At 46.7% G+C, this 27,984-nt stretch overlaps 1 protein-coding gene across 11 annotated transcripts in view; it reads left to right on the forward strand.

The window, feature by feature from the left end:
- The window catches only part of SLC4A7 (solute carrier family 4 member 7), a 128,687-nt gene that overhangs the window by 47,484 nt on the left and 53,219 nt on the right, over positions 1-27,984 (forward strand). For 8 of the 11 annotated variants that reach the window (XM_066584572.1, XM_066584577.1, XM_066584574.1 and 5 more), the window contains exons 2-6: positions 3,204-3,285; positions 14,695-14,838; positions 18,235-18,373; positions 22,930-23,090; positions 27,664-27,852. In XM_066584572.1, the coding sequence (XP_066440669.1) occupies positions 3,204-3,285; positions 14,695-14,838; positions 18,235-18,373; positions 22,930-23,090; positions 27,664-27,852 (715 nt within the window). The remainder of the gene's footprint in view (positions 1-3,203; positions 3,286-14,694; positions 14,839-18,234; positions 18,374-22,929; positions 23,091-27,663; positions 27,853-27,984) is intronic. The other 3 variants (XM_066584575.1, XM_066584581.1, XM_066584582.1) reach the window with 1 other exon arrangement.

The raw sequence follows: 27,984 nt of genomic DNA on the forward strand, positions 1-27,984 counted from the left end.
CGTTGCATGGACCTTCATCGGACTCCAAGATGCACGCTGTGCACACACTGCCATCGAGATTTATGTGAGTGCGCATGCACAGAGTGCACAATCGGATGCACTCTCTGTGCGCTGCCTTTCGGGGTTACGGTGTGCAAACGAGGAGCTGGATTAGTAGTATGAACAAAAATACCTCCCTGCACTTCTGGGAAGCTGTCCCATGAGCCCCACAACATAGATTATGGTGACCGCTTCCCTTTAAATCAACGACTCCTAATACGTGTTACAAACTTAGGCCGGACTCAGTTGGGCGTATGATTACTGTGTGCAATTTCACCGCCATACGTGGCAGTATGCCAGGTCACCGCCAGGTCCAGAGCCATAAACACACTGACTCCTTCTCACACTCACACACACACACCCTTCCCCACAGTATTTTAGGCTTACGGCTGTCTGAGCCCGGCCTTAACCGCATTGTGAAAGAATTCTATCAAAAACCTCAATGTTCTTTAGAAGAAAAAAAAACGTTTTTTTGTTTTTTTTTTCCCATATTCAGACTGCCGTTATCTTGTCGTCGTATGCATATTGAACTGTAACAATGCCAACCTCTTCCCTAGGTTGGTCACATTATGTTGAGGTCTTTTTTTTTTTTTTTTTTTTTTTTTGTTTAGGGCATCCTTTTTTGCAAATGTAATATACTGGGTGATTCAAAAGTCAGGGCCACTTAGAATATCTTCTGATTTATAAGAGATAGGCCGCCTGCAGACGAGCGGGTCGGATGCGGCAGCGAGAATTCTCGCCGCAGGACCCGCCCCGAGAGCCTGCAGGGACGAGCGTGTACTCACCCGCGCCTGGCGGCCCCGGCTCTTTCATGTTCCGGCAGCCGGCGCATGCGCAGACCGGAGCCGGCAGCCGGGTGAGTGCGAGCCCCGCACAAAAATAGGACATGCCGCGGTTTGTTTGCCGCGCGAGATTTCGCGCGGCCAAACCGCTGCCGTCTGCATAGGAGTGCGTATTGTAATGCACTCCTAAGCAAACTTTCAGTGGCGGAAATCCCGCAGGATTTCCGCCCGTGTGCAGGCGGCCTTAAGTAGAAAGTTCTGTAGAACACTTGGATGGGAGAGGAAATTTTTTCGGCAGCATCATTGTGCCTGTTAGCCATCTTGATGGCAGCCACCTTGCATTCAGCCCAAGGAACTTCAATGGAAAGTGGCTCATAGGATACATGATATAAGGGTACAATTTCACCAGACATTGATTATGCACAGTCATTTTTCAATACCTGCAACCATTTTCAAGTTACGGATGATGTTCTGTTGAGTATTAATTGTTACATTGAATTATGTGGTATGGAAAACACTACAATCACGTGTTTTCAGGTACCATAAGATGCCATTATCAATCCAGGACAGAACTGAGATCATCCTGATGGGCGGCATCAAGGTTCACGGGAGATGGCCAAGGCCTTCAATCAAGAACAACCAGTAAGACAGCCAGTGAGTTCGTGGACTGTCAGGAAACTAATCAGAAGTTCAGGGAAACTATAAGTGTCCAGAACAAACCAAGAACTGGTGGTCCAAGCAATGTGTTTCTGATCTCCAGGGATCGGCAGCTGTGCTATTATGATGACTGTTTGTGAAAACAACTAGCACAGTTATTGACACTTGGGTTGGAAACCCTACTCCGATGACCAGTTCTTGGTTAGTCCTGAACTCTGCCAGTTTCCCTGAACTTCTGAATTCGTTTCCTGACAGTCCGTACGATCAGTGGCCTCTTCCTGGGTGTTCTTCACTGAAGGCCTTGGCCACCTCGCGTGAACTTTGTCACCGACCATCAGGGAGAGTCCCGAAGAGGACGCTGACAGCCCATTCTGTCTTGGATTGTCAACGTCCTCTTCAGGTACCTGAAAAGACATCAGTGTGCTCCACATAATTTAACATAACTTTTATTAATACGAGGCCTAACCTATAGAACTGAAAAAATGGTTGCAGGTATTGCAAAAAGTAACACTATGTATCTCTTTTCATTGAGCAGATATCCCGGGTGGCCCTGACTTTTGAATCACTCTGTAATAAGATGCGAAAGTCAGTTCCCACAGTTGTACCCTTCTGTTTACTGGCGGTCTTCCAGTACACAAGGTGAAATGCCTGTTGCACGGGGGCGTAGAGGCGAACTAAAGATTATCGCCTAGAATAAACCTCCAGATGCCTCCGAGTGCCACAAATGACATAATCAACCTGCAATAATGACAGAAGTACTTTATAAATTAAATTCATGTTGCATTTATTAAAAATAGAATGTTATAAAACCTATTGTTTGTTAAAGGGATATTCCCACCTCGGACATCCGGGGGATAGTTACAGGTCCTGTTGGCTCCCCCCCCCCCAGAGAGGAGTGCTACAAGTGTATTTATAGCGTGGATAGAGAGCATTTGCTGTCATCTGAATAAAGGTACCCTTTATGTGGGGCAATTATCGCCTAAAACGGTGATTTTCAGCAATAGTCATACAGTGTACACACAACCACTGTTGGGGCACTGAGTGACAATAAAGGCCCATTTTACACAACAGTTTTCAGCGGTCATCCTTGCATATCTCTAAGTAGCTAATTAGCTACCTAAGAGTTAATGCAGGGGGAACGGGATACTGCTGCAATAGCTCCGAGAACAATGCAGCTGTTTTGTATATGCAAACAGCTGCATTGTTCTCAGAACTTTCAGCTAGTCCTGCTGAGAACTGCCAGTGGGATACCAGCTGGAAGAATACCATCGGCACGATGGCCACATGTTTAGACGCAATGGTTATCTCAACTAGTGAGCGACTTCTTGCGCAAGGTGAACAGGAGTCATTCAATTTTTGAAGGACTGCCTGTTCACTGTGAATGCAGGAAGAGATCTCTGGCATTCTCTACCTCCAATCACTGAATGACACTCGCTTCTGTATAAAAGCACAGGGACTATAGTCTTTGCGAGGCTTTTGGACGCTTATGCGCCCGTCAATTGTCCCGTGTAAAGGTATCTTTGTGGCCAGCAAAAAACTATTTTTCCTGTAATTTCCTTTTTTTCTGTTTTCTGTGTGCAAACCTAATAAATAGTAGCATGTATATCATATGTGAGACATCAAGGTGGCTGTACAACCCCGTATAGCAGTAATATATGGAATACCTTCAGTAATGCGCTACCAGGAAGCACACTGACACTTTCTATATTTCTTTTGCTTCCCAAGGGTCACGATGAAGAAGCAGTTGTGGATTTGGGGAAAACCAGTTCTACTGTCAACACAAACTATGAGAAGGAAGAACTGGAAAGTAAGTGTCTTCATGTGAGACTCGGGCCGGCTCTAATCCTTAAAGTCATCTTGTGTGTTTGAAGTGTGTGGCTAATACAGCGGCCGTGTGAGAACATGAGCGCCGTCCCTTTTAAAGCTGCTTACCAACCGGTGTAATATGAATTGTCCTCTGTCTTGATGCCATACCCTTGGTTGTACCTTCCCTTCTCCGGCCCTGGAATTAGATCTGCTGTGAGACAAGTTCTGTGTATTCATTTGTAGGATTTGTAGCTGTTGGATATGTGAGATATGGACCGGTCTGTGATTGTGTGCATTGGATCATGGCTCCTCTCACATGTAATATGTTAGATTGTATGTTTTCCCTTGAATGTAGACTGGCATGGAACGGATCATACCCCTTATGTTGTGTTTTTTCCCCCTTCTTTTTCCAATGACTGACGTGTGCTTGCATGAACCGAGTCATGCCTAGCCTTCTTATGTTATTACAGGTTCTTCCATTGACGTGTTTAGTATATTTAAAGAGGTTTTATCATTACAACAAAACCCCGTCCACTCGCTGCGTATGGCATAAGATAAAAAGAGGACAAATCCGCCTGTCCTGGAGCCCCGGGACACAGCTGAGATCTGCCGCTGGTATTGGTGGCAACTTCCGGGTAGACTGACTGGTGGAACTATAGGGGGTTCTTTGATTGGGCACGATAGGCACCTGTCAGAGGCTGCAGAGTCAATGTACATGCTTATCAGCAGTATGTATGGTGACCTATGCATGGTAATGTGGCCTCTAGCCGTAGGGGACACCTGACATCCCCTGGGCCATCCACCCAGAAGTCACCACCAATACCTGCGACAGCTCTCAGCTGCGTCGGGCTCCAGGACAGGGGAGTATGCCCTCTTTTTATTTAAGGCCGGGCACAGTGGGTGAACAGGGTTTTGCTGTAATGACCAAACCCCTTTTAATGTTGCAGTCATTAATAAATGCTATATTTGTAAGTAGAGGTGATCTATACAGCGCAATGGATAGTAGAAGAGACACCGGTGAGACGGATGCTCCAAGTTGGGTCATCGCTCGCCCTGTTTACTAGGTTAAGATAGCCCTGCTTATTTATTACTGTTAATTGAACAGTTATTGTCAGGCATTAGGACTCTGCAGCCCAGCCAAAGATCAATGGCCACCACTTAACTGGAGAGCGAAGGGACGGCTAGTGGCAGGTGGCCCGGAAGGGGCGGCTAGTGGCAGGTGGCCCGGAAGGGGCGGCTAGTGGCAGGTGGCCCGGAAGGGGCGGCTAGTGGCAGGTGGCCAGACGTGATGGAGAAAGAGAGCAATCAGACCTGTGTTGGGCAGATGATACTCTGTGTGACTGGGAGTACGGCCTGAGAAACAGAGCCATAGTTAGAGGGAAGCAGTCAGTGGAGAAAATAGGATCTCACAAAGAGGTACAGTTGCTATAAAAAAAAGAAACTAAGGCCGCCTGCAGACGAGCGGGTCGGATCCGGCAGCGAGAATTCTCGCCGCGGGACCCGACCCGAGAGCCTGCAGTCACGAGCGCGTACTCACCCGCGCCTGGCGGCCCCGGCTCTTTCATGTGCCGGCTGCGGCGCAGCCGGCACATGCGCAGACCGGAGCTGGCGGCCGGGTGAGTGCGTGCCCCGCACAAAAATAGGACATGCCGCGGTTTGTTTGCCGCGCGAGATTTCGCGCGGCCAAACCGCGGGCGTCTGCATAAGAGTGTGCGTATTGTAATGCACTCCTATGCAAACTTTCAGTGGCGGAAATCCCGTGGGAAAAATCGCCACGGGATTTCCGCCCGTGTGCAGGCGGCCTAAGACCTGCGTATGGCACCTAAATGTGCTTGCGGATAGGTGCGCATTCGTGAAAAATCACGCGCGGATATATGCGGATGTGCTGTGGAAACAAACGCGCGGAAAAACCTGCAGCCTCCTACCACACCTACTTCCTCTAATGTCATAGCAACCAGTGCCTTCATCCGCAGCTGCACTGCGGATGTACTGCGTGAAAAAACACGTAGATTCACTTGAATTGGAGTCTCCACGCACAGAATCCGACCCAAATTAGGACATGCCGCGTTTTTTTTTTCTAGCGCGCGAAAATCCGCGATGCAAATCCGTCCGTCTGGGGACAACTGCGGATCCCCATAGAAGTATATTGGCTGCAGTCAGGGGCGGACAATGTGCTTAAAATACCGTGCCAGAAATTCCACCTGTCTGCAGGCACCCTAAGGGTCCTCTTTGACTAGCCGATTCTCACTTGAACGAGCGAGTGATGTCATCGTTTGCTCATTTGCTCTTGTGCAACCTGTTTAGACAGGCAGATGCATCGTTCAAATGAGAATCGTTTAGTCTTTCACATTTACTGAGAAGGACTGAACAAGCGCTTCTTAAACCAAACGATAAGCAAACGAGTCAATGATTATTTTTATGCCCACACAAAATGAACGACGAGCAAAAAGCAAATGGTTATATAAATCGTGCAGCTGTTGGCTCGGGTTTAGACAGAGCGATTATCATCGTTCCACCTAAAAGCCCTCTAACTGCCCCGTGCCTGAAGAGCGCCCCCACCAGTGACTGAGGACGGAGGCCACTTTCTCTGATGCCCAGGAGAGATAACGCTCACCATAAAGTAATCAAGGAAGAGCGAAAGTCAGTGCATAAAAGTATCCTGTGGACGTGTATACTACGGTGGATTACACAAGACGGAGTGGACACTTGACTGGGCTGTATCCTGGTACCACAAAATCCCCTCCCATGGCTGATCAACCAGCACGGTCCTGGCCGCGGTCTAGTGTATAAACGTTAAGTGAATATCTACCACAAGGAATACTAGGTAGATATTAGAAGGATTAGAAGTGCCCTGACTCCTGACGCCCATTACACATCATCGGATCTGGAGGTGGTCACATGATTCGATAATTAGCAAGAACTACAGCAAAAGCAGAACTTGGCCTTTACTTCTAGTTCAGCCTTCTACGTTTCCCGTATTCATGTCGGCTTCAGAAAGCCACCTCTTTCCTGTCTGAGACGTTTCTGCATGAAACCACTTGTGTGCTGTCTGGGTACGATTTGTATGTAGATTAGGTACTTTTTCCTCCTAGTCACACGCGCCTTCATATTCTATTGCATCCTGAACAGATGTGCGCCGGCCATGTTCAGCTGTGCTATCAGATGGCTTCTATTGCTTCAATACGTTTTGTTTATTTTTTGTAATGAAGCATATTTCCTTTTAGTCTTTAATTAAAAATCTGTTAGTGTTCTGCGTGGGCAGCTCCTATGCAGCCATGTGTTTCCATGGTTATGCAGCGTCACGTAGGGTGACTCCGGACACAGGGCATACGTTGGGGCGTTGGAAGGGTAAAATGGTCACTTGGCACTTACCAGGCTCCCTCCTGGAGGGACACACGTAGCCACGGCCAGGGCAGCGCTGGGCCTCTTCTGGATACCCCTAGGATAGGGATGGCCAATAAACATAAGAACAGTAGATAACGTTGTCACGGGTGACGCCACCGTTCCGTTACCCACCGGAATGACCCTCGGCGGTAAATAAATGAGCCGCAGACTGTGTAACCTACCTCAGGTCCCTGGTAATGGTCAGGTCCTGGCAAAACGTTTACCTATACCTTGATCAGGATACACTTAAGAATACACTGGTGCAGGCACACAGAAGATTTGGGAGGAAGTTCAGGATGACACCGGTCATGCAGTCTTGTTTATCTGCTAGGTACCGCTCCTGGATGGGGAACTCTCCAGAGGAGGTTAGGGTCATTCCACAGACACTCTCACAGAACAGTAGCTCTTCACGGGGGTCTTGGCTCTCTTCTCACTCGCTCTCAATCTCTCTCTCTTACTTCTTCTCACTCATTGTTGGCTGCTGGCATCGGGGTACTCAAGAAACCTTTCTTCTTCTTCCATTCTTCACTACATTAGGGTTGAAGGTACCCCCATGTGGCTGGCACTCTCTCAGGAACCCAGAAGAGTAGACCGACTACCACACCCAAAGCACTGTTACTTATAGACCACATAGATCACATGACTAGACAAATATTGATACATTACAGGCATCTCAGTTTCATGCAAACCTTAACCTCTCACTTGCTGCAGCTGTGCAATACACATTACTGACTACAAACAAGCTCCTGCAGTCATGCATCCTTGCATATGATCTGATTTGCAAACCTATGAATGTAAATTAATTAGCAAGTAGTAGGTGAAAAACAGAAGGCAAGTATGACTGTAGGAACACGACACGTAGGAGACGCATAAAGGGGTTTTCCGAGTCTTTAAAAATTTTTTACAAGCTTAAAATGACACAAAATATAAATATATAAAAAAGGAAACCCTCCTACTTGAGCGGCTCCACACCCAACGCTGGAGCTTGGTGACGGGCGCTTGGTGAAGAACGTCTACAACACTAGGCTCCCTCAGAAGTCTATAGCAAACTGCATAAAGGAATTTTATAAACTGCGTTTAGCTCCTCTGGTTTATAGTCTGGCTTGCTGCATATTGTTGAGGTCTACGGCGATCGTGCCTGCTCTGCACTTAATCAGGTATTGCATTTTTGGCTCTCTTCCAGTGAAATATGTTTGTGTTCCCCCTCACCTCTGTGATTTTAATTTACTTTACAGTGAGATAGTGCAGGTTCTGACGGATGCGGTGTGGCCTTGCCATCGGCCCGTCAGCTTATGTGTCTTGGCCAAAATGCTAGCTAACACCCGCATTTTATTAGTGTGTATCAGTATTTCCTTTATGCAGTTTGCTATAGACTTCTGGGAGAACCCAAGATGTCAGCCAGTGTGGCCTGCTGTTGAGATACGGGGCAACCCACTGTCATGTCAGTGTGAGTTGTAATCCTGTATTGTGGGACGCACCCATCTATTGGCTGGCCTCTGTGGTATCGTTCACATTGCAGATTTAGTTGCATGCAGTCGCTCCTCCCCAATCTGGGCTGGGTTGAGTGGATGACTGCATGTAGGTCTGCAGTGGACAGTTTAACTCCTCTGGTTTATAGTCTGGCTTGCTGCATATTGTTAGGCCCTGCATATTATTATACCCTGTTAAGGTATTGCATTTTTGGCTCTTTTCCAGTTAACCCCTTAACGACCGCCCCATCGGGAAACTACGTCCTCAGAAAGTGGGCCTTAATCCTAGAGGACGTAGTTTTATGCATCCTCTTTGGATTGATGCCCACTGGCCTGAGGACGTGACAGCTCCATGCTGTCGGTGCCCGCAGGTAGCCGACAGCATGGAGCTGTCATCCCAGGATGCGGGCAGTCCCCCCCGGCATTGCGACCGGCGCTATAAAATGAATAGCGCCGATCGCAAAAAAGTAAATAAAACAGTGTAAAAAAAGTAGTAATTCAGCTGCTATGATGGATCGGATCCATCACGGCAGCTGAAAATACTCACACGGCTTGTCGGCGGTGTTCCCCGGAGATCTGGTCCTCCCGGACCCACCGGCGGCCTTCTGCGCGTGCGCGCCAGACGATGACGTCACGCGCAGAAGCCCGGGTGTCCCCGGCAAATTTAAAATCTCCTGGCTCCCGGCTCCTGAAGGTAGCCGGGAACCAGGAGGTGTTACCAGGGACCACTGTGAGCGGTCCCCGGGCCCGCGATCACCGCTATCCATTGCGATAGCGGTGATCGCGAAAAAGTTAAAAAAGTAAAACAAAAGTAAAGTTTCACCTCCCCTCAGGGATCGGATCCATGAGGGGAGGTGAAGATACTCACCGCCGGTCCTCTGCGATGTCCCGGGACCCGAAATCCCCGTCTGCGCATGCACAGAGGGGCTCGAGCCCCAGGAAATTCAAAATTGCTCTGCTCCTGGCTGCCATGTGTAGCCAAGAGCAGAGGGATGTCACCAAGGACATGATCACTGTCATCCAATGGATGACAGTGATCATGTAAAGTAAAAAAAAAGTGCAAAAAGTAAAAAAAAAAAAGGGGGGTAAAAGGTAAAAAAAAAAAAAAGTGCAAAAAGTAAAAAAAAGTTTTAAAAAGTTAAAAAAACCTTGCGTTTCATCTCCCCCCACGGATCATATCCGTGAGGGAGGATGAAATGACATACCTAAGGCCTGCGGATTTATCCGCGGACCTCACCCCAGCTTCTGCGCACGTGCCCTTCGCCAATGTGGCAGGCGCATGCGCAAAAGCCGTGGTTTTTTAAAATCTCCCTGCTCCTGGCTACAAAACTTAGCCGAGAGCCTGGAGATTTCACGGAGAGCCGCGGTGAGCGGTTCCTGATCACGTGTTCGCCGTTATCCAAAGAATAATGGCGATCACGTAAAAGTTAAAAAAAGGGGAAGGTTCATCTCCCCTCACCGATGCGATCGGTGAGAGGAGATAAAACTTTTTACCGGAGGCCTCCATATTTGCACCCCGACGCAATCTTCTTCCGTGAACTTTCCCGTATTCTGCGCATGCGACCGCCGACAAAACACCGCACACATGCGCAGGAGTCAGGGAGCCCAGGAAACTTAATACCTCCTTGCTACCGTTGGTCGCCGAGAGCCTGGAGCAGTGACAGGTGGCCTCGTTGAGCGGTCCCCGGTCACGTGATAAAAAGGTAGCGATCTACCTTTGGCCGGTCTCACATGACCGGATAGGAATTACGGATTCCGCATGCGTCTGATCCGCGGTAATACGCAGATCAATCGCATTGGATTACACAATTCCGCTCACATTAGCGGGTTGGAATTGTGTAATCCACTCGCAGAAAAGAGAACGCAGCAGGTTCTATTTTACCGCGGATATCAGCAACATAGAGCCCATTGTGCTCCATGGTCGCGGATATACCCGCAGCCCATACGCAACTACGTTGTATACGGGCTGCGGGTACCCGTGTCATCGCTAAGCGACGGTGCGGGAAATACAAACAAACAAAAAAAAAGTGTACTGCGCATGACCGCCCGTGTAAGTACGCAGTTATGCGCAGTACATTATGCGGCTGTACGCAGGGTCACAGCCGGGCTCACAGCCGGGATCCACCTACGGCTGCGTGAGCCCGGCGTTATTCAGACCGCTACCTGTAATACGCAATTTACAAGAAGCCCCGGGAACGCTCGCCTTCCTGCAGTTCCAGGAGCACCTTGTTGAGCGCCTTCTGTGTGAGACCGCCGCACCTCCGCAAGCTTACGGAGACTCACGGAACGCCACTTTTTACATCCCATACCCACCACTGAGGTCAAAAAATGACCCCCAAAAAGCATGAGAGGAGGGGGGATACCCGATTTTATTGCCCTATGTGCCCAACCCAACCAGCCTCCATAATTACCAATCTTTGGAAATACTACACAGTTCACATTATTACTTTTATCTAAGATTTGGGGAATGCCGAAAAGGGCGTGGAGGGGGGGGGGGGGGGGGGATTTTTAGGGAGTCAATTTTTATTCCGTGCAAATGAGCAATGGGGCCTGGGATTTATTCAGTTGTGCCCTGCAATCCAACGGGTGTTCCCTCCATTACAGGCCTTGCCATGTTTCCTGTAAGTAGATTAGGGCCACAATGGGTATGTTTTTGAACACGGGACAAACGGGGGTATCCATTTGGGGGTGAATGTCTTCATTCCTATGTGCACTGTACAAAAAAAAACTTTTTTTAAATTGACAAAATTGCCAAAAAAATGAAAATCGTAATTTTTTCCTTCTGCTTTGCTGAAATTTATTTAAATACTGTGGGGTCAAAATACGCAGTACACCCCTAGATGAATTCGTTAAGGGGTCTAGTTTTTAAAATGGGGATATTTGTAGGGGTTCTCTATCGTTTTGGACGCTCAATAAGTGGGCAATGGGGCCTGGAATTTATTCCGTTGTACCCTAAAATCCAACGGGTGCTCCTTCCATTATAGGCCTAGCCATGCGTCCTTTAAGTAGATTAGGGCCACAAGGGGTATGGTTCTGAACACGGGACAAACAGGGGTATCAATTTTGGGGTGAAAGTCTTCATTCCTATGTGTGCTGTACAAAAAAAACAGTTTTTAAATTGATACAACTGCCAAAAAAATGAAAATTGTAATTTTGTTCCTACTGCTTTGCTTAGATTTATTCAAAAATTGTAGGTTAAAAATACACAGTACACCCCTAGATAAATTCGTTAGGGGGTCTAGTTTTCAAATTGGGTCATTTGTGGGGGTTCTCTGTCGTTTTGGCCGCTCAAGGGCTCTACAAGTGGGCAATGGGGCCTAAATCACCTTCATGCTAAATTTCTGTTCTGAAAGCCACCGACTACTCCTTTCATTTTGGGCCCCGTTGTGCATCCAGACAAAAGATTAGGGCCACAATGGGTATGTCTCTGAACACGGGAGAAACAGGGGTATCCACTTTGGGGTGCAAGTCTTCATTCATGTGTGTGCTGTACCAAAAAAGCAGTTTTTAAAACGACAGAATTGCCAAAAAAACGAAAATCACAATTTTTTCCTTTTGCTTTGCTTCAATTCATTCAAAAACTGTGGGAACAAAATGGTCAGCACACCCCTAGATAAATTCGTTAAGGGGTCTAGTTTTCAAAATGGGGTCACTTGTGGGGGTTCTCTTTGATTTTGGCCGCTCAAGAGCTCTACAAATGTGCTATGGGGCCTAAAAAGCCTTCAAGGAAAATCTATGTTCTGAAAGCCACCGACTACTCCTTTCGTTTTGGGCCCCATTGTGCATCCAGACATGAGATTAGGGCCACAATGGGTATGTCTCTGAACACGGGAGAAACAGGGGTATCCATTTTGGGGTGAAAGGCTTCATTCATGCGTGTGTTGTACAAAAAAAGCTGTTTTTAAAATGACAGAATTGACAAAAAAACGAAAATCACAATTTTTTCCTTTTGCTTGGCTTGAATTCATTCAAAAACTGTGGGGTCAAAATGGGCAGTACACCCCTAGATAAATTCGTTAAGGGGTCTAGTTTTCAAAATGGGGTCACTTGTGGGGGTTCTCTTTGGTTTTGGCCACTCAAGAGCTCTACAAAAGTGCTATGGGGCCTAAAACACCTTCAAGCAAAATTTATGTTCTGAAAGACACTGACTACTCCTTTCATTTTGGCTCCCGTTATGCATCCAGACATGAGATTAGGGCCACAGTGGGTATGTCTCTGAACATGGGAGAAACGGGGGTATCCATTTTGGTGTGTAAATCCTCATTTTCATGGGCTCTATAGGAAAAAAATATGTCTTTAAAATGACATATTTGCAAAAATATGAAATTTTATTTTTTCTCCCCTAAATTGAACTAATTCCTGAAAAAAACTGGTGGGGTCAAAATACTCATGACCCCCCTCAGTGAATACACTAAGGGGTGTAGTTTTTGGGTGTATCTATTATTCTGACACTTATGAGCCTTTGCAAACTTGCCTTGGTGCAGGAAAACAAAGTGCTCCTCAAAATGCTGAAAAGTAATGTTAAATTTGTATGTCCTCTAAATGGTTAAAAAAAAACAAGTTTTTCAAGTGTGCATTCAGAATAAAGTAAACAGATGGAAATATATATCTTATCAAAAATTTGTACAGTATGTTTGGACATATTTGAGATATTACGGTTGAAAATGTGAAAAAAATGACACTTTTTTTCAAAATTTTTCCAATATTGGTACTTTTAATAAATATACACAAATTATATCGGTCTCTTTTTACAATCTAAATGAAGTACAACATGTGGCGAAAAACAATGTCAGAATCACTTGGATATGTAAAGCCTTTACGGAGTTATGCCACGTTGAACGACACATGTCAGATTTCCAAAATTTGGCTCCGTCACTAAGGCGCAAACAGGCTTCGTCACTAAGGGGTTAAATCTGCATCTATGGTTCCTTTTATCAGGCCGGCTTCACACGTACGTAGGGAATAGAACCCATTGATTTCGATGGGTTCGTTCACATTTCCGTATTTTGCGTGCACATTGTGGTTTCGCAAAAAAAGTTCTGTTTTTCTGCATATTTGCGCACAAAAGGTCCTCATAGAAGTAAATTGGAAATGCGCAAGGACAGGTGTGAAACCCTGCGTAGTAGCACGGCAGAAGCACATCTGGGACACATTAAGACTAATTTGACATTTCAATCGACGCGTCTTTGTTTTGAACGTGCCTCGCAGGCGCAAAAGGTGCAGTGAAATACGCCAGTGTGGCCCAAAAAGCCTAGTTAATTCCGCAAAAATGCTACACTCATGCACACGCAAATAGGAATATGCTCGGCCTTGAAGTACTTTTACTTGGGCCAACTATTGGCCAAAAAATCACTCAAACAAGTGATCTTAAGTGAAAGTTGTCTTGTGTGAACGCGGGACCTAGCCGTACTGAGCAAGCAATCGCTCATTAGCCCCTAATTGCTTCATTTCAGTGTAAACAGGCAGTCAGGTCTTCAAACAACTGCCTGCTCCCAGTGAATGGAGGCGAGCGGCCGGAGGATCTCCAGGAAATAATGGTTAATATAACGCTGGTGGGGGAATAATACAGAACTGTGTCCTCACCCCGGGTCTTGGCGCTCCACACGGCCTCTGTACTAATAGTTACTATTTTCTTAGGTCGTCGCCCTGCGCACACACGCCGCTTCCTGTCCTTACAATTCCTCGCCTTCTTGCAGTCTACTTTGGACCTTTGCCTCGGTGAACACCCTTTATACATTTATGCTATAATTGTTTTCCTTTTATCTTTAGGAAGATTTGTCAAGTTACTCTTAGGGTTGTGCGAACCCGCCCTATCGTAACACGAAGCGTAAAAATCACTGCCTAATGAATTGCGAATCCCTGCGCATCGCCGCATATATGTGCGTTTTTGCACACGTATGTACTGCCTATTTCATGCGTTCAAAAATGAACCCCCTGCAGGGTGTCAGAAGTTGCCCAACACCGTGGAAACACCCTTCTAGCGCTCACATGATCACACAGGTGTCATTTTCTTGTTGTTGGCGGCGCTCTGAGAACCGCGGCTTCACTAGAGGATGACGCTCTTGCCGCTTCCGCTTGTTTCCCCCTTTTTGCACAGCTATGTTAGCCAGAAAAAGTCACCATGATATTATTATGGCCTCCAATCTGATCGTGTGAGCCCGGCCTTAAGGAGGTGTTTTTTGTTTTTTTTGTTAATGAATTGAATTTAATTGGAGCTGTGACTGCAATACCAAACTTGACCACTGCAGTGTGTATGGAGCTGTGGTTCCAGCTCTGTTCACTATGACAGCTGTCTGGCAGACAGCTTATAGCCAGGGGGGTCCCAGGAGGCGGATCCCCACTGATCAACTATTGATGAGCTATGCTGAGGAAAGATCATTAAGTGCTCCGATGTGGACGACCCTGTAATTATAAGTTAAGCTACTTTTTTAAAGGAAACCGTCATGGAGAAATGGGCTGTAAACCTTTGCCAAGAGATTACTTTTTAAAGTTGAAGCATTCTGTAGAAAGGTCTTACTTTTCATATATTCTTTGCTAACTTTCTTTTCCCCCTCTAGGTCACAGAGCAGTTTATATTGGGGTTCACGTACCACTAGGCAGGCAGAGCCGTAGACGCCATCGGCATCGTGGGCACAGGCATCACCGGAGGAGAAGAGAAAAGGAAAACGATAAAGATGATGGCCGGGAATCTCCAAGCTATGGTAGGCTGTTGTGTGCGCCCTCCCTTAAAGGGGCGTCTTCTGTACTAACCTTTTTTTTGTCATTTTAAAGGGCTAATCACATCTTATAAAGTGATGGCACATTATCGCTAAGGCCGGTCTCGCATCGTGTTGGAACCACCGACTGGAGGTTCCATGGCAGATCCGGCTCACCATACTGGGGGGAAAAAAGCGCTGCATGCAAGACTTTTTATTCTGTCCAAAAGCTGACAGACCCCATTATAGTCAGTGGAGTCTATCTGAGCTGTTCGGCTGCAGGGATTCACCTCTCCTACTTCCTGTGGGACCACCATACGATCTCCACTGACCTTGAGAATGCAAAGTCTTGGCGCTGCGTCCGCCTCACCTTCTTCCTGCACAGTAGTAGCGCTCCTGATGACCGGCTGCAGAGCCTGAATTTTGTCTTTATAGTTGCATTAATCTTGAAATTTTAGCTTTTTTTTTTTTTTTTTTTAGATTTAAAAAAAAATGTAGGAAAATAAAGTATCCGCTTTGATATATCCTGTTTCTCCCACTAATAGTACATAGTCCAATCTCATGAATGACTGGTCTGTTTGTACTACTAGAGATTAGTTGGGCAAGATTACTCCATTGGGTGGAGAAGTATAAAAGCAAACGGTACACTAAGGCTGGGTTCACACTGGGCAGATTCTGGGCGGAAATCTCGCAGTTTGGCCGCAGCGAAAAAAAACGCAAGATTTCCGCCGGGAATCCGCTACTTCAAAACACGCGGCACTTAAGCTGTGGGTTTTGAAGTGGCCTGGCTGCACACTCTTCCACTGTGGCCGGTGCTTCCATAGAGGAGAGCGCAGCCGCAGCGGAAGAAGAAAAAGAACATGCTGCGGCCGGCGAATCAGCACTGGCTTTGCTGCGGCGGATTTGCCGTCCCCTGTGGACAAGATTTCTGAGAAATCCCGTCCACATGGCTGGCCAATGCCGGGATTAGCGGCCGCAGGCGGATTTGCCACAGCGAAATTCTGGACGGAATTTCCGCAGCAAATCCGCCCCGTGTGAACCCAGCCTTACGCTTTTCCACAATCTTGAATCTGGTTTAAAGGGATTGTCACACCCAATGACCTTTTTTTAGAAGGACCTTACAGCGGTGTAAAATAAAGAGCTAATCATTTGACCTGCTGCTCCCATGCCAGTGCTTCCCTGGTGCTCCCGCTTGACTGTTCTTCATGCTCCAGCAATGACCTGTCGACCTATAATGTGACCAGTACACGTCCTTTGGCTGTAGTGATGCTGGGCCGACCCCACGGCCGCCCCGCAGCAGCCAGTAATGTGATGCCTCCGTGTGCTGCCCCAATATAACTATTTGTAGACTGCAGCGAGACACTTGTTCTTTGACATGCGGCCCGACACGTCTGATGGAAGCTAGTTCACTTGGGACTCTTCTGTAGATCTACTCATGTCCGTGCCATGTGAGGAGATGGACTTTTACTAAGGCATGTTTAGGCAGAACGCTTACCATGAAAAAAATAAAAAAAAAAGTTTAAATGAGCAAAATTGAGCTATAATCATTCAGTCTAAATGTGACCCAACGACCGAATGACAATCATTCACTTTTCACCCTTTCATTTGTTTCATACAGGTATAACAATCATCGTTGGCTCGTTCCCTTATGTTTCGGGTTATACAGCAGTTGTTCAGTCCTTCTCATTGACTTGTATTGCGAATATGAAAAACTGAACGATTCTCGTTTGAACGAGCCAACGATGGGTCTGCTTGTCTAAACAGGCTGCACGAGCGAACGCGCTAGCGGTGAAGTCACTCACTCTGCCTAAATGTACCCTTAGTCTGAAATGTTCATTATTGTGTATGGTTTCCTTAATCTATATTGGCCTATTTACCCCTAACGATTGTTGCTCAAAATTTGTTGAAGCAGCGAGCGAGAAGTGAACGATTCTCAATGATCTGCCTGTCTACATACTCTGCTCGAGCGCAGACCTCTAGCGGTGATGTCGCTGACTCGAGCGCAGACCTCTAGCGGTGCCGTCGCTGACTTGAGCGCAGACCTCTAGCGGTGCCGTCGCTGACTCGAGCGCAGACCTCTAGCGGTGCCGTCGCTGACTCGAGCGCAGACCTCTAGCGGTGCCGTCGCTGACTCGAGCGCAGACCTCTAGCGGTGCCGTCGCTGACTCGAGCGCAGACCTCTAGCGGTGCCGTCGCTGGCTCGAGCGCAGACCTCTAGCGGTGCCGTCGCTGGCTCGAGCGCAGACCTCTAGCGGTGCCGTCGCTGGCTCGAGCGCAGACCTCTAGCGGTGCCGTCGCTGGCTCGAGCGCAGACCTCTAGCGGTGCCGTCGCTGGCTCGAGCGCAGACCTCTAGCGGTGCCGTCGCTGGCTCGAGCGCAGACCTCTAGCGGTGCCGTCGCTGGCTCGAGCGCAGACCTCTAGCGGTGCCGTCGCTGGCTCGAGCGCAGACCTCTAGCGGTGCCGTCGCTGGCTCGAGCGCAGACCTCTAGCGGTGCCGTCGCTGGCTCGAGCGCAGACCTCTAGCGGTGCCGTCGCTGGCTCGAGCGCAGACCTCTAGCGGTGCCGTCGCTGGCTCGAGCGCAGACCTCTAGCGGTGCCGTCGCTGGCTCGAGCGCAGACCTCTAGCGGTAACTCTCATCTAAATGAGAATCGAGCGCTCATCTAAATGAGAATCATCTCATGTATAAGGGTCCTTATCCCCATCTGGCAGTTGAAGATCTGCTGACCATCTATATAAACCACTTTAGGCATCGTGTCCACCCCACGTGCAGATTTTTCATGCGGATTTCCACAATGGATACACTGCGAGTCATCGTTAAATTGATTTTTTTTTTAATTACTTATGGGAGATCGTGGATTGTGATTATTTCTGTTTTCCTCGGCACAGATGTACAGCTGATCATCTACGCAGAAGAAATCCCCTTCCCCGTCTCCCTAATTGAATTTAACCTTCAAATCCGCACTGCATCCGCAATTGTATTTGCAGATGCACTGCGGATCGCATGCTTCCATAAAGATGAATAGAGCCCATCCACACGTCATCCGCTGTAAAATGGAGCCTGCTGCGATTTCTTTTCCGCATGTGCCACTCGCAAATTAAATCAAATCCGCAGGTGTTACATTAAGTGCGGACGCCCCATGCTTCTTTAGGCGCTGCTTGAACTGCGGATTGTTTGCAATTCAACTTTGCCCGTGGACATGAGGCCGTATCCCACTGAAAGCCTCGTAATTAAATGTAGCCTGCAGACAAATACATTGTTACCCGGGGGTGGTGGGGGGGTGTTACCCGGGGGTGGTGGGGGGGTAGGTAGGGGGTGCGGGGGGTAGTTTCCTCTTTCTAGGGAAGGACTATTTGTAATCCTATTATAACCTGCCACTTTGTTGCTTCTGACCGTGTACAGATACTCCTTCACAACGTGTGCAGTTTATCCTGGGCACCGAGGATGATGATGAAGAGCACATCCCACACGACCTCTTCACAGAGATGGATGAACTATGCTTCCGTGATGGCCAAGAATGTGAGTGGAAGGAGACGGCAAGGTAAGGAGCGTCTTACTAGGTCTACTTTACAAGAAGGTTTGGGCTCCGGTGTCTTCTGTATTTCTAAACCTCTCTTCAGCGTCAGTCTCTTTATCCCATCTGTTATGTATGATGAATAATCAATTAGTGTGCCTTTACACGGAACGATCTGTCGGGTAACAGATCCCCTGCCGGGTCACCGCCGCGATATTCATCCCTGTGCTTGGTAGGAGTTTCGCTGACTGAATGAAGATAAATGGACTCTACTGAAATCTATCTGTACAACATAAAGTGCAGCTGAATGTATAGAATTAAGGAGAACGGGAAATTAAGCAAAGCGGAAGCCAAAAAACAGGTTTTGTATTTAATTTAGGATGTAGTTGCCTTATAAAGTCAAGGAGTGGTGACAGGGCAATATAGTGGCAACGTGACCTCTGAAACCAGACCCTTCCTTGGGTCTAGATGTGGGAACGGAGAACTGAACTTGTTACCTTGGGGTAAGATGATTACATTGGTGGAGTTTGACTACTGACTTGCGCTGACTTCTATACTGTGAGGGCCCCAAGCTATGTGGCTTTACCATTACTAAAAATGTGTCCAAATAAGGGAGTTGGAACAATCCCTCTGCAGCGCCACCTATTGGACGGCAGCATTCATGGAAATCAAGGTCAGACCCTTTATACAAGTCTTAGAACGATGACTGGGAAGTTGACCACAAGCCAAAAACCATACACAGACAGCTGTTTCAGGGTTTTTTGCCCCTTATCAGTGTGCAGTAGGCTTTTGGCTTGGCTAGTGAGAGGCCTGTGACGTGACAAGTGTATTGTCTCTCCTTGAGGAGAGCACCTAGAAGGTGAGTGAGGAGATGTATAAGGCCATGCATGCTTCTCTGGTAAATATATGCAAATAAGGAAGGTGGAACAATACCTCTGCAGCGCCACCTATTGGATGGCAGTATTCCTGCAAATCAATGTCTGACCCATTGATACAAATCTTTATAACCATGAAAACCATACACCTACTGCTGTTTCAGGGTTTATGGCCCTCACACAACACTCAGGTCGGTACATATTCGTAGTGCTTTCCTTAGATCGTTGTTTCAGAGATTTCCAGTAAGGGCTAGTACACATGAATATATAGTTACAGCGCATTAGGCGGTATCCATCTGCTGTAGGCTCCTATGGTGCCGCTCACACACATTGCCCTGAAATAAGCATGCAATAAGGATCGCAGCACGCTCTGTCATGGCGCGTATTATACACACCAAGATAGTGCATGGTGATTGCGTACTTGCTGCGTGCCCCCAATGTCCATTGTGTACTCGCTGTGTGCCATGTGACTCTCTAATGGGGGCGGTACATAGCGAATTTCGCTCATGTGAAGCCACCCTAACTGACATATCTGAGCTGTGCCAAAGAGCCTTCTGCTCTTCATGTATGTAGTCTTGTGTGGACCAATGAAATGTCTGGAGCCCTGACCACAACCTAGTTCCAGAAAGTTATTGGTTGGACTTCCTCTTGCAAATACTGCAAAGGTTTGCAGCTGCATGGCGCAAGCATACTGCATAGTTACAAGAAAAAAGGAACCCTTTGGAATTGCATGGATTTCTACTTTGATCGCGAACATGAGGTCAGATGTCACAATTGTAGACCTATACAAACTTAAAGGGGTTGTCCCGCGAAAGAAAGTGGGGTTAAGCACTTCTGTATGGCCATATTAATGCACTTTGTAATATACATCGTGCATTAAATATTGGCCATACAGAAGTTATACACTTACCCTCTCCGGTGTTGGCGTCCCCGTCTCCAGTGCTTTCGCGGGACAACCCCTTTCACTAAATCAAGAACACAGAGTTGTACCGTTCATGTCTTTTTATTGAACACATTGAGGAGTCCTCTACAGTGCTGGGGGAAAAAAGTATGTGGACCTACCTGTATCTTAATGACTTCTGCAAGAGCTAATGTTATTGGAAGTCTGGATTTCACAGGTGCTTTGCCCAGTAAATAAAGGCACATAAACCCTGGTTACTATAGTCTCTAGAAAGATTGGTTACTGTGAGCCATGTCTCGATGCAGAATCGGAAGAAGCATGTTAGGCCGCTTTCAAATGAGCTTATTTCCTCTCCTTATTTGCTCCGTGTTTTGCAGACCATGATACGGCGCTAATGTAAATCTGTGTCTATTTACTTGGCCATATTTTTTTGCGTCTGTTTCTTAGAAAAGCAGCACAACCTAAATTGTTCTGTTTTTGCCTCCTTGTTGGTATTATTTTCTATAGGGCATATATACAGATCAGGGTTTGCTTAGTAGAAAACAAAACCAATGATGGTGAATATGGAAGCAAATGCCGATGACCTATGATTGTAGTGTCATCCCTATTATGGATATGTACAATATTCTTGTCTGAAATTGGCCTGATGGAGACAAATGAAGCTGAAAAGGCTACAAAAGCATTGCTAAAGACCTAGGTGTACATCAGTCCAAATGGTCTACTAATGGAGAAAATTCTAAATTTGTTGTTACTGTCCCCCGGAGGGGGCTCCCTGTTCAAGTCCCTCCCAGAGCACAATGGGCATTTCTGGAAAATTTCTGAAAAACAGCAAAAAGCCCTACAGAGAACTCTAAAAACATTTGTTCACATGTCGGCTATTAGAAAAGCATGTAAGAACACCACAAAGTAAGCTGCTGCTTTTCCAATAAAAACACTCCGGCCCGCCTAGAATGTGCGGGAGACCACCTGGAGATCCAGCCGTGTTCATGGGAAAATGTTCTATGGCCAACGGAGACAACAGTGGAATCTTTTAGCACAAATGCACAATGCTGGGCTCGGAGGAAAGGGCCAACACCAAAGCTCATCCCAACTGTGACGCATGGCGGACGGAGGCTCATGCGTTGGGGGCTGCAACGCTGCCTCAGAGTCGGGATGCCTTGTGATCAGTGAGGGACCAATAAATAGGTTCATAACCTCAAGCGGAAGAGATGTAAGGTGATGTAACAAGACCCAAAGCACAAAGTCAATCAACTCAAATATGGTTGTAAAAGAAGAATATTTGGGTTTTAGAATGGCTGGCTAAGTCAGGGTCTCCCGCCCACAGGCGCATTTGTATGCATATTTGCACCCGCAAAATCTCCATGCAGCATATGCAGCGAATACAACCCATTGATTTAAACGGTTCCTTCACACTGTGTTTGTGTTTTTGTTCCACGCTTATTTCGAGTATGCCAAAAAAGAACATGCTGTATTTTGGTGCGCGGCTTCACACGAAAGTCTGCGCAATTTGTGCACTGAAATGCGAGATTTCCCTGGGAAAATCAAAAGCACCTGGGACCGAGTAGGCTGGCCAACCGGTAAGATGTCTGACGCCTCAAACAGGGCGGTCCTGGCCGCGCAAAAAAAAGTACAGTAAAAAGTGCCGATACGGGCACGATTACACCCAACCGCACTCCCTATACGGCGCATATCGCAGGCGGAGCAATATTTCCATAGTTTCTGAATGTTGTTCCCGGGTTAATATGGGTTATATAAAGGTGGTATGTTATATCTATAAACCTAGATATGTAGGCGTATCCTACACAGTGCTGACAGCATATTTACGTCCCTTGTGGCCGAAGGTGCGCTGTGACCATGTAATAGCACATGCTACATTAAAGCTGTCTGCACACAACCCAGTCGGATTCCACATGCGGGGTCCCGGCCGTTGAGCCCCGCGTACCTGTCTGGATTCTTCTCTTCTGTGCTGCGGATGTGCTGGCTGTGGCACATGCGCAGTACAGATTTGACCACGCCGTCACTAGGCAATGATGTAGGTCCCAAGGACTTTCTGCAATAATGATTGTGGAAGGGCAATAGGACAGGCTGCTTCCATTGACTTCAATGGCAGCCATCCGTGCGTAACCTGCGCAAAAATAGAGTATGCTACGATTTTCTCTCCCCCCACGAGCGAAAAATACCAATTGATTTCCGCTCGTGGGCAGGAAAAAGCATTTTTCCATAGCATGCAATGGGCGGTATTTGCTGCAGAATCTGGAGATGGATGCCCGCTCCGGATTCCGCAATGCAAATCCACCCGAGAACAGCCGGCGTAAGGGAAGTTGGGCCTCATATCCACCAGAAAAAATAGAATTAGCAAATCCGTACGTTTTTCCGCGGGTGAGATCTCCGTCAAATGTGCCCATAGGGAATCATTGGCCACCCGCGGTCAATTAAATAGAATTTAACACCCGCGGATGTGATTTAATTCAATTAGTGGATTTTACGCACAAAAAGAAAAAAAACGCAGCATGCTCCATTTTACTGCGGATCACGTGCGGATGGGCTCCATTCAACTCATTGCTTATGATCTCCCGCAAGCAATAAAAAAAAATCAAATTAATGGTGACCTGCAGTGCATCCGCAGCGGAAATCCGTGCAGATCGTATTTTTCTAGTGGACATGAGGTCTCAGTCATATGTTGCGGTGGGTATATATTGTACTTGCTGTTGTTATAGGATTGTCCGCTGCTTATTTGGTTTCCATGGATTGTTACACTTATATTTGTACAATATCATATATGATTTGATGGCTTTTCCTCTTAAAAGGTGGCTTAAGTTCGAGGAGGACGTTGAGGACGGTGGAGACCGGTGGAGTAAGCCGTACGTGGCCACGCTCTCTTTGCACAGCCTCTTTGAACTGCGAAGTTGCATACTTAACGGCACAGTGATGCTGGACATGAGAGCCTGCACAATCGAGGAGATCGCAGGTAAATTACTTTGTAGGGGCGGCGGTACTATACATCTACTGATCCCATGTATTTTATGTAGACCTGGTAGCACTGAATGATAGAAATCAGCTTTTCTTCTGTATTTAAAGTGCGTGATGGCATGTTTTTGTCTTTTTATGAGACTACCTCAATATACAGTGTTTCCTGAAAAGACCTACCCCAATAATGAGCCCTACCCTGATTTCCGGGGTTGGGGAGGAGGTTTGAAATATAAGCCTTGCCCCGAAAATAAGCCCTATCTACACTACGTGAAAAAGAGGGGGGGAAAAAAAATACTCACCTGGCAGGCACTGTCCGGGACCCTCCCGCTGCTCTTCGGCGTCTCTGCACGCTTCCGTGCAGTTGTCCGTGCCAACAGTACCTCTTTTGCTGGTAATGGGGTTTGAGGTTGTTTCCTCTTCAACTAACAGAATGTAATTGGTCGGTCTCTCTGAAGGGGGTATCTGTTGAACATCACCCTGGGCACTTTGCTGGCACAACTCACTGTCCCTGGCTTGTAGGATGGCCTGTGCCACCATTATAGGATCAGCAAATTGTGGACAGTCTACTGAGGAGTTATTATTTTTGGGGACTTTAAGGCTAGGATTAGAGATGAGCGAGCACGCTCGTTTAAGGCTGATGCTCGAGCGAGCATCGGTCTTCTCGAGTAACTGATTACTCATCCGAGCACCATGCCGGGGGGGGGGGGGGGTTAGGGGTGGAGCTGGAGGGTGAGAGATCTCTCTCCTCCCCTGCATGGTGCTCGGAGGAGTAATCAGTTACTCGAAAAGACCGATACTCGCTCGAGCATCAGCCTTAAACGAGCGTGCTCGCTCATCTCTAGCTAGGATCACACGTGGTCAATTTGCAGTGGATTTTCCGCTCCTCAATGCACCCGCCTGTCTTGTGCCCCCAATGGTTTTACATAATGTCCGTCATCTTAAGGCGAGGAGCTTGGAGTACATTTTTGTGTCTGTGTTAAGAAGCGAAATTGGCCTAAAGTCTATTGACTTTGCTGGCTTGGGAATGGTGACAATGATGGCCTGAAGCATTTCAAGTGGTAGGGGTTCCTTCAGCCATCACTTCATTAAAGGTCTCTGTAAGATATGGGATTAGAATATGGGCAAAGATCTCATAATATTCGTTTGGAAAGCCATCTGGGCCTGGGAACTTAAACTTTTTTAGATGTTTGATTTATTGACCTCTGCAATAGAAATGGGTTTATTGAGTGCCTTAGAGAAGTTATCAATAGCGGGGAGGTCCATCTTTTGCAGAAAGTCCTTAATAATGGCGAAGTTTGGCCGGAAAATTGACTGGTTGTCTTTTTAAATTTTAAAGTTTGGCGTAAAAACAGCCAAACTCGTCAGCTATAGCTTGTCGGTGAGAGTTTTTTTTTTTTTTAGTTTTTTGGTTATCTGATTTCACCAAGTGAGGCGTTTTTGCCTTGATGTCTTTGTTTTGTCACATTGGCCATTAATTTTGAGGGTTTGTTGTATGAGAAATAACAGTTCGCTTTAGCTCTCCTAGTAAGATGGATCTTGATTTGAGTCTAGGTGTCCCTAATTCTGTCTGGCCAACATCTGAGGGCGACCGTCAGTCCTGTGTGAGTGTTGTCTGTAGGGTTCTGGCTGCTGATAAAAGACATTTAGCATTCTGTGTTTCATGATTTAAGTGCCTGTTTGCATCTGGGGCGTCTGGGATCAGGGAAGGCTTCTTGCAACGCCTCAAGCTGCTGCAACTAATGAACTCCATACCACATGGACACCCCATGCTCTACATTCTCAGCATTGTTACCACCAGAGATTATTAACTGCTTTCCTGTAATAAAATCTGCACCAACAGTTATTAAAACTGTTAAACAGGGGTTGACGCCACTTAATGCGATGGCTTGTTCTTTCCCTGCCCTCTTTATATAACCCTTTGCTGGATGAACAAAGGCAAGTGTTCTGTAGTGTCTCAGGGATCTGTAGGCAGATTGAAGGTTTGTTCTTTCATTTCTGTGTCGTGGAATGGGAGACGCAGATGGTCTTGCTGAATCGAGTACTTGGTGGCCATGCCCCATCCCGCTAAGCCCATGACCAGTGACGGCTGCTCTTCCTAATACTTTTATGTAAGGAATGTGTAAGGTTCGATAGCAGTTAGAACTGTTGGCTGCAAAGAAGAGAATTGGCATGAAATAGGTTAAAGGTGGACACCCCTTTCCATCTGACCTATTGGTGACTGGTACAAGCCAACAATGGCTTCCCGAACTGCTGACCACTGTTGGTTTTGTCTGATTTCCAGCAAGTCTCCTAGTAGAAAGTCAATTGCTCTTATGGGACATCGTTGTTTAAAGGGGCTCTCCAGGACTTTTACTATTTATGACCTCTTCCACTCGGGATCCCCGCTGATCACTGGGCCCTCTGTCAGTACTGGAAGCAGATAGCATAGTTTATATTGCAGCGGCCCAGTTTGTTACCGCAAGCACAGCTTCCATTGAATTAAGTGCCTGCAGTATGTTGACAGCACTATCTGCTTCCAGAGCCGTCCGCACTGACAGCAGGTCTGGCCTTCAGCTGGTCGGCGGAGATCCTGAGTGGCAGACCGCCACCAGTCAAGTATTGATGACCTGAGGATGGATTATGAATAGTAAAAGTCCTGGAGAACCGCTTTTAAAGCTGAATTCACATGGCCGAGAAACTCGTGCGATATTTGTGCGTTGCGAGACGCACAAATCTTGTGCAAATATGAACCCCATTCTTTTACAAAAATCCTGGTATGTCCTATATTTTCGCATTCCTCGGAACACATTACCCATTGTTTTCAAAGGGACAGTAAAAGCCCTCACATGGCGGGCGATGCAAGGTTTCCCATTGAAAACAAGGGGAAATGTTTGCCAATCCTCTAACTCAACTGAAAGCCGCGTTGAAGGATCGTTACTTCATAGAACTGATGGGAGGAGTTTTTGCCAGAAAAACTCCTCTCATCTGGAAAATGCATGCTGGCGACCCCGATATTGGGCCGAGTTTCTTGGCATGATATCGTGCTCGCCCGTGTATAGGTAGCCTAAGTGTTATCCAATGAAATCGGGCATAAAATTTGTGGCTCACATTTGTTACATCTTGCATTTCATACGCCATTCTTACAAATTTGAGTAAATTGCGCCAAAGTTCTTAAAAGGTGCATACCTCCTAGTAAATTTTGCTTATTTTAGTCGGTTCTAAAGTTTGAAAACTAAATAGATTAGCCCTAAAATATGTGCCACTAGCTTTAGAATTACTAAACCTGTTGGCAAGTTGCTGGCCATAAACCCTGAGTAACCCCGACCACTTTTACCTGCACTTTTCAAAACTGGCAAGCGCTTAGGAAAGTCATAATTTTTTGAGTAAAAGAGCATGTGCAAAATTTGTCATGTTTTTCCTAAAAAAAAAACTGGCACAAATTGCCAGACTGGCGGTGACTGCTGTTGCATAACTTGTTACGCCGCCGTAAGTATAGGGAGGTTAAACGTACAAAGAGCATGTAGCTTTCCTCTATTGTATAATCATACGGCGGTGACTTAATCATTCTGTCAGGGTGTGTTGGGTGTTTGCGGTGTTACTCACTCCGTAGCATCACACCTGGCTGTCTGTTGACCTAACCATCTTCCTCTTTTGAACAAAAAGTTCAACTGTTTGCAAATACCTGTGAGTCAAAGGGAAGTCACATCGACTCTTCCTTCAATACTACATTCACGCTTGCGTCACTCGAAGCTGAACAATAGTCTAAGCCAATAGCTAGAGGGTAGCTCGGCGTCCCTCCGGTTCACCATCCGTCCCCGTGACGTGATCATGTGCTGCTTATGGATTGCCCTGGCAATCAAAAAGTCGTATGCACTCTTTCTCAAAATGTATACAGCATATCTGCCCCTTGTGAATGTACCCATACGTGTTAAGAAACCTTAACCTCCGTGACACGATTCCTACTACAACAGCGGGCATGTGGGAGAGAATGTGGCAAGAGATCCAGTGCCGACTGGATATTGTTCGTGCCATCATTGGGGCACATTTAGAGGTTTATTAGTGGGTGCCAAAAAAAATTATTGTTGAGTTGTTCTTACATTTTCCTACCATTCTTACTTTCTGTTCTGGAAACTGCTGAAATACAGGAGGACGGAAGACCCTTATATCACACAGGGCCCCGTAACAACTGGACATACTCCTTCAATGGTTGTTTTTGTTTTAAAGGGGGTGTTAACTCATACCTCAGATCTACTATATCAGTAGTTTACAGTTTATCAATAGTAGATCAGCGGGGGTCTGCCACCTGGGACTCCTGCCAATCAGCTATTTTCTAGGTCAGTATTCTTGTTCACCAAGTTAATTTCTGCAGGGAGCAGACTGTTCCCACTGAAGCAAATGGGAACATGGACTGCAATACCAAGCTTGGCCTCTGCAGTGGGGACAGAGCTGTCTACTTCCTGCAAAAATCAACTAATTCTGTAAGCACATCAAGCCAGTGAACTGCTGATGAGCTGCTGATTTCTGTATAAATGTCATTTCCGCGGTTGCTTGCCTCCAAACATAAATGCTTTTTGTTCATCTTTTCTCCACAGACATGGTATTGGATAACATGATTGGTTCGGGTCAGCTGGATGAGTCCATGAGGGAGTTGGTAAGAGAAGCTCTCTTGAAGAGACATCACCACCAAAACGAGAAGAAGCTGAGTAACCGTATCCCTCTGGTGCGGTCCTTCGCTGACATAGGCAAGAAACATTCTGATCCTCACTTGCTTGAACGAAACGGTGAGATAAGTTGTCACAAGCAGCTTATTCTAACCTATTTCGCTATTTCCTAGCCGCAGTAAAGCAGCAGCCCAGTTCTTAAATTTTGGCCAAATTTTTATTTGCACAATTGCTTGCGAAATTAACTCATCT

Source organism: Eleutherodactylus coqui, chromosome 12 (genome assembly GCF_035609145.1).
Source record: "Eleutherodactylus coqui strain aEleCoq1 chromosome 12, aEleCoq1.hap1, whole genome shotgun sequence".
Classification (NCBI taxonomy): Eukaryota; Metazoa; Chordata; class Amphibia; order Anura; family Eleutherodactylidae; genus Eleutherodactylus; species Eleutherodactylus coqui.